At 40.1% G+C, this 7,466-nt stretch overlaps 1 protein-coding gene across 1 annotated transcript; it reads left to right on the top strand.

Annotated features, from left to right (window-relative positions):
- Positions 1-3,198: 3,198 nt before the first annotated feature.
- On the top strand, positions 3,199-4,986 carry olig1 (oligodendrocyte transcription factor 1). Its single transcript, XM_042002063.1, has one exon. It carries the CDS (start codon positions 3,458-3,460, stop codon positions 4,232-4,234), a length of 777 nt encoding a protein of 258 aa, XP_041857997.1. The 5' UTR covers positions 3,199-3,457; the 3' UTR covers positions 4,235-4,986.
- The last annotated feature ends 2,480 nt before the right edge of the window (positions 4,987-7,466 follow it).

The following is a 7,466-nucleotide window of genomic DNA, read 5'->3' as shown; positions in this document are numbered from 1 at the left end:
TCTTTAAGTCTATTGGAGTAAGTGCAATCAACTTAGCAGCCATCTGTTAAGGAAGAAGCATAAGAGCCAGAGAAAAGAGACTGAACAAACTGATCAAAAAGTGGTTCTGTGCTGGGGATAACTCTGGAGCTGCTGGGACTGACTGTCCAGAAAAGAATGCTGCACAAACTCCTGAAAATAGACTCCTCTCATCTTCTACCCAACACAGTGAAGAAGAAACAATAATGTTCAGTAAGATACTTCTTCACCAACACTGAAATTTCCCTAGGATAAATAAAGCATTTTTAATTAAATTTAATTTCAATTCATTTTGCATTTCATAATAAAGAACAACATTTAAGATTAGAGGTGAGCCTCATATCCAAAAGGTTCTTCTTGGCAAAGTAAATTTGTTCGGCACAGCAACCAGACCATCATTTTGTTGTCATGCTGGACAGGACAGGTTAAAAAAAAAAGTTTATTATTATTCAGTTATGCAAAACTGGGTTTACTTAATTAGAAATTTGATTTCTTTGCAATGCAAACAATAGGTTGTATATGGGTTTATTGTTTTGTTAATCCAATGAATAATGTAGTTATTGAACTGTGACACTTTCAGTTGTAAAATCCTAAAAAAAGGTGGGATTAGGAAAGGTGTTCAAATAATTAAAGATAATGATAATACGAAGAAATAATAATAAAAGGAAGAAAAAAAAAAAAAACTAAAGCATGTTTGCGTCTCATCATAAAAAAGGCTTTTATAAACTTTTAAACTTTTTTTTTTTGGTATCAGTTTGTGTGTATTTTTCATCCTGTAACGGGGTAAATTGACCCAAGAGTTTGGCTGAGGTGTCTTCCTGTCTGTCAGCCCCAGGAAATGGCTCCACACAGACGAGGCATTTAGCTTCCAGGTGCAGATTCCCTTTTGGATGGTCTTTCCCAGATGGACTGTACTCCTTCCACCATAAAGACACTAGTCTTTCCCCTGCCCTGAAGCCACCGGTGCTCCTGCCCTGGTCCAGCCTCATCAAAAGGAGCTGGAAGCTGGAAGCGGATATGCTGGGCGGCGGTGCCAAATCAAGCTCACTTTTCTTTCCCTTGTAAGTGGTGGAGAAAAAAGTGGGGGAGGTGCTCTATTCTGGGGGACACCAGCTTCTTTCTTTCTCCTCTATTCTGACTTCTGTATGTGTGGCTCCTTGCAGGTGTCCTTTTTTCTTCTTGACACAGAAACGATCCCAAAATGCAGTCAAAACCACCACGGCTGGTTTTCATTCATCGCTCAGTTTTACACTTCTCATTGTTGGACAGGCACTAGAAATCAAATTGAGCTTACAGGCACGCATACAAACATCCACACACACACACACACACTCACAGACATTCATCCTGGCTGCCTGCACTCTGTTCTCCTGCAGGTGCAAGGGCCATCCGCCTGGCCCTTTTCATGCAACCCTCTCTTTCCTGTCCGTCTGCAGCCGTCCATTCAGCTTCAATCACAGCACCAGCCGGACGCCACCGGGCCACTGGTGGGGAAGGGAAGCGTCTCCACACACATCTTTCACTTCTCGAATGACAAGGGAGGACAGGCTGAGAAGAAAGAAAGGATCTTCCTCCTCTGCATCTCCTTCTGCTTTCATCGTAAACAACTTGCTTTCTGTTTGTAACGGTGCTGTCCTTCTCCTCTTCCCCCTGCCTTCCTTTTCTCCCCTTCAGATGGGCTTTACAAGGAGGAGGAGGAGGGGAGGGAGTGCAAAGAGAGGACGGCCAGGCTCACTGTGCGGCTGGGGTGATGCTGAGGTCTTTTTGTGTCTCATGAATGGCACATTTGAGGTTTCCAGCCTTGCTCTGTGCCCCACGCCAGCTTCACCTGTGGTTGGAGTCAATTGGCCTGTTGTCTGCCTGTCTGGAACAGTGCCCAGTTCTCTGCCAGCCAATTTGGTTAGCGAGGCCGCTCAGAACTGAACAACAATAACCTCCACCTCAAAACCATCAATTAACTTCCCCCACACAATGATGGATCCATTCACTGTTTGCCAAAACTGTTCTCTGACACAATTAATACCCATGTTAATGGTGCTAATACCTGCTCTCTGTCACTTAACAAAGTTCTGATGATTTTAATGGTTTCCAAGTTGTTAAATGGCTTTAGTGCAGCATTACATTAAGCACATAATCTTGTTTCTCTGTTGTTCATTAGTGCTTTAAATTAAATTAACACAAAGAGAAAGTAAAAACAGTTTTATTCAAGCTACCAGCTACTACTGAGTCTGAGTAATACCTTCATGGTGGCTGCATTTGTCAAGAAAACCTTTAAATGGTTCCTAGAAAACTGATACAGAGTGAATGAAGTTTCTGGAATAGCACTAAATGACCTTGTCAGATAATGAAACAATAAGACATTCAGTAGAAAAGAGGTTAAAATTTTAGGCAAATTAATCAAAACTTTGTGTAATTTAATTAAACCTAATATAATGCATTATAACTGCACCGCTAGCATTTTTAACCAACCAAATTAAATTGACAGTTCAAAATTAACCCAGAAAAAAAATGAAAATGTTTAAATCTAATGACTTGTAAAACTAAACAAATATGTATAATGAGTGATTTATCTAATGTTAATTGTTTTCCAAGACACAATGAATTTATAAATGTAAAATTTTACAATTGGTCATAAAATTTAAATCTACATAATAATATTTAAACTTATATGTATTATGTAATAATAACTTTTATTTGCTGGCACCTTTCAAGTCACCCAGTCACCTTACAAAGCACAAAATAACATTAAATTAAATAACATGGGTTCTTACATAAAATTACAGTTCAAATTGTGCATAAAAAGTTAAAGATGTTCAGTCACCAACTAGGAAAGGTTTTTGTTTATTTATTTATTTAACTTTTGTTTTATGATCATTGCAAAGTTTAATCTTTTCAGTGTTTTTTAACACCACTTTCAATCTAGATTTTTCTTACAAACTTTGCTGTTATTACTACTTCTTACTTTGTCCTAAATCTTATCAGTTTTCAGTGCTTGTGATCTGTCACAATCTGCCTTTTGTTTCTCAACTGTTTAAAATCACAAAGTCAGATGGGCAAGTGCTTTTCTAAAGAGCACATATTATGTGTTTGGGAGGAGTTGAGCTGAGGTGGGGCTATCTGAGAGGAGCATTTAGTTCACTTCTCCACTGTGTGAACTATCTTTCTCGCCTAACGCAGCTGTGGAAATGAGATATAACTGAGCTGCACTTCAGGAAGCTCTCATTTACACACTCGAGGAGCCAGAAAGCCCTGAAGCCAAAAGAAAAATCACCATTGTGCTGGATGGCTGCTGGCAATTTTCTTCAAGCAAATGGGAGATCATCAGGAGGAGGGAGTGAAGATTTGATTTTGTACTTTGTGAATTTTTTAAGTTTGAGTACATTTTTACTCACACTGCAGGACTAGAGTAACTATAAACCTGACGACCTCCAATCAGAGAATGAATTTACTATCAAGCACAGGAATCAGGGCCCAAGAGCAGTCTCTTCCTCTTTGTGGCCCTGGGTCTGTTCAGGACTTACCTCACTGCCCACCAGGGTTCAACCTGAGTTCCCGCCTGAACTCTGGATCCATGCTTGGCCTCCAGAGTGGCCAGAGATCAGTCAAACCCCAGAGGGAACTAAGCCCTGAGGAGCAGCAGGAACTTAGGAGGAAGATCAACAGCAGGGAGAGGAAGCGGATGCAGGACTTGAACATTGCCATGGATGCTCTGAGGGAGGTCATGGTGCCTTATGCGTCCTCTCCTTCCTCTGCTTCCTCTCAGTCCCACAACCCAGGAGCTCCTCCAGGCCGAAGGCTCTCTAAGATATCCACCCTGGTTCTGGCCAGGAATTACATCCTCCTCCTGGGTTCATCTCTGCAGGAGATGCGAAGGCTGCTGGGGGAGGTAAGCGTCGGGATGGGTGTGAATACAGGGCCTGTCCCCCGGCTGTTACTTGCTGGAGGGTGGCCCTTCATTTCTGGACCCAGTCAGCTCCTTCTCACCCAGGAATCCCTTCTGTCCTCAGCTGCCTCCTCTTCTTCTTCGTCTTCCTCCACTTCATCCTCCTCCTCAGTAGCTAAATGTACCGTCCTGTCTCCGGGCCCCATGGATGCCTCACTGGCGCCGGTGCAGTGGAGCTCTGCAGGGCCCACAGGTGGGCCTCTCTGTCCCTGTGGTGTCTGCAGACTGCCCAGATTCAACCACTCCACTCCAGCTCCCAGATTCCCAAAGTGACCCCTCGGAGATAATGTCAAAGAGGATTTCTGTAGAGCGGACTGGATCACTGTTTCATGTATGCAACATTTTTATATGAATTGTTATTTTTCTAACATTTTAACACATTTATAATGTTTTATTACTCTACTCACAGTTATCCTCTGATTTTTTTAAATACTATGAACATATTCTGTATTTTATTACCTTTAAATCAAATAACACAATCTTGGTTTCTAGTAGCAAGTTTGATGCATTTTATAACATTTCTTATGTTACAGAAAACTGTTAACTTCTTTTGGTGATTTTTTGCATATTAAATGTGGACTACAATAACTGTGTGCATGGTGCTCATGACTGCAGTGTTGTGCTGTAGGTTTTAGGATAATAACTGTTCACAATTTAAGAGAACCTGAAAAACAAGCTAAAGAGAAGAAACTCACCCTGCACATGCTTAGTGAGAGTCTCCCTGCCTGTGGAAAAGGAGCTAGTCTACACCACAGACGTCTGCCACAGAGCTGTGTTGGTCCAGGCTGATTTATTAACATAAATCCTAAGTAGGAAACAAGACGATTTCAATGTTATTACAGTCTGGTTTGTTTTAGATACTTGTCACTAAAGAAGGATATATCACATATTCTCAGATTAAAATGAAAAACACCTACTGGGGTTGCAATAAATGGTCAGAAATCAAAACATGTGAATGTATGCCTGGCATGTTGCAGAGCAGCATCCTTATGATGCAGAAACCAGTGTTGGCATCGCTGGTGAATGAATGTGGATGAATGTTTGGTGGTGGTCGGAGAGGCCGTAGGCGTGGATTGGCAGCCACGTTTCTGCAGCCTGCCCCAGTACAGCTGTGGCTACACAAGTAGCTTACCATCACCAGGTATGAGTGAGGAGTGGATGAATAATGGATACACAATGTAAAGTGCTTTGGGTGCCTTGAAAAAGTGCTATATAAATCAAATCCATTATTATTATGTTTAAACCCAGGATCATAAGATTTCATAACCTCTATTCATGTTTAATAATCATGTCTGATTTATATATATATATATATATATATATATGTGTGTGTGTGTGTGTGTGTGTGTGTGTGTGTGTCATAAATGGATCATTACAAAAGTAGCAAAGAGAAAGTTGTGTCTAATATTTCAGACTGAAAATTATTTTTTTCATACAGGACTTTATTTATAAGGGAGAGTTTGTATATTTTGTATTAAGTAAAGTATCTAGATACTTTGTCACTGTGACAAAATGTAAATATGCTTCTCCTCTCATCTACCACTTGTCTTTCTTCAGTGTGACTTTCTTTGACTGCATTTGATCACTTAAAGTTCCTTTAATCTAAGAGGCCAAAGTAATTAAATGACTTTCATATCCAGAAATTTAATATTGGTCTGTCAAGTACATATATTCCTGTTTGACTCAGTCTTTTCAAACTTTATAAATTTAAATTAAACGCCTTTCTGTTGTGACTATCCCCATATCCAACAATCTTTTCCAAAAGGGATTTAGCCATAAAATGAATAGAAGCAAATTTCTCCTTACTCTAAACACAGATTTTCACCATTGTAATTTCTGATACACTTCAGATGCTGACAAGACAAAAGGCATCATCTTCCCTCAACATCACTCCAAAACAGTGAAACAGTCTTCATTTCTTCCCCTGTTCATTGTTCCAGCGAGCAAAAGATCAAAACCCACCCATGTAATTACTGCTCCACAGAAAGAAGGCCTTTTGATTATTAGCCCGCTCTCACTCCTCCAACCTCAAATTCTTGATGTTTCTGTGTGTTAAGGAGCTAGACGGGTGTTTTGGTGCTACTCATTACACTCACTCCACAATATGTTCAAACGCCCAGAAAATGTGTCACGCTGAATAGGGTTCACTCCTGCAAATTTGCCACCCCTCTGGAAGAAAGCAGGCAGCCTCCTTCTGAGACAGAACAAGAGGTGCTAGTGGGGAAGATATTCTCAGCCACAACCTGGCCCTTAGCATGCCCTGCATGAATAATAATAATGAAAATAATCATAATCATAATGCTGATAAAATACTCAAAATAATTGCTACCCTGGAATAAGAGGATTATGGAGGGTAGATATGTGAATAGTGACGAGTGAAAAGAAGGGAATCTGTTAGCATCAGGGAGGACAAAAGAGGTGCTGGATGCTATTAAGTGAGATTACGCTAAATAAGACTTGATTTTCTTACAAGAAAAAAATGGGGAAGGAGAAGAGGGTGAGAGTGATGGAGAAGAGGAAGGGGAGGAGGGCTGATCCATGGATCAAAGTAAAATGGCCAAACTTCACATCTTTCATTTACATATAGCTGCTTTATGTCTCTAGAGGGATTAGCTACCTTGCTATTTTCTCTGGGCTGCTCTCTATTCTACTACCTTTGCCCACCATCAATTTTCTCCTGCTCTCAGGATGGTTGGCCCTTCTTTTTTTCATGTCAGGCTCTTTAATTTCTCCCCCTTCTCATTCTCTACTCTTTCTCTGCGATTCTCCAAGAGGCTCTCACTTTCTTGTGTTTGGTGGTTTCATTGTTGAGGCGATGCAGGGGTCTGGTCAGTCTTTGTGTTAGCACTTTAACTCATCTCCATTTCTTCACTGTTGTTAAATGAGGTGAAGAGAGCGTGTAACACAATGCACGCACACACACAACCATGCATGCACACACTGTGGTCAACATGCAGAAATAAACTGTTAAAGACATAGGACCTAAAAACTTTTTTTTAATATTTATCCTGAAGTTAAAAAGATTCTAATCAAATCTAAAATTTTATTACAGATTTGTCCAGCAGTGCTTTGTAAAAATGTTGCCACAGTCATAAGCAGCAACGCAGACATAAACAAGCTAAAACAATGTTGAAATCCTGTAAAGAGTCTATATAATTCACTTTTAAATTAATTTAATTTAAGCGCAATTAACTTATTTTAAGTAGGGTTATGTAAAGTAATTATGAGAGTAGATGCTTGCCTGCAGCTGGTGCCAGAGCACTATCAGTTCTAATAATCTGGAACTAAATCTAACAGGGTAGCTAAAAGTTACTACGGATGGGGCACACAGACTTTCTCCAAGTAAAACCTCTGAAATTTCATAGCAGTTTTAACAAACTCTATATTGTGGCTTTTAAAACTGCATCACTTTTGAATCGGTTATTTACTTTAAATCACTCATTTCTGGCATAAAGATCTATTTGCTTCCTGACTGCATAGTGTAACCTCCTGCAGATCTGTTGTC

The sequence above is a fragment of the Melanotaenia boesemani genome, chromosome 12, assembly GCF_017639745.1.
Source record: "Melanotaenia boesemani isolate fMelBoe1 chromosome 12, fMelBoe1.pri, whole genome shotgun sequence".
In the NCBI taxonomy this organism is placed as follows: domain Eukaryota; kingdom Metazoa; phylum Chordata; class Actinopteri; order Atheriniformes; family Melanotaeniidae; genus Melanotaenia; species Melanotaenia boesemani.
The sequence above is the reverse complement of the archived record's forward strand: the minus strand, read 5'-3'. Positions and strand labels throughout refer to the sequence as shown.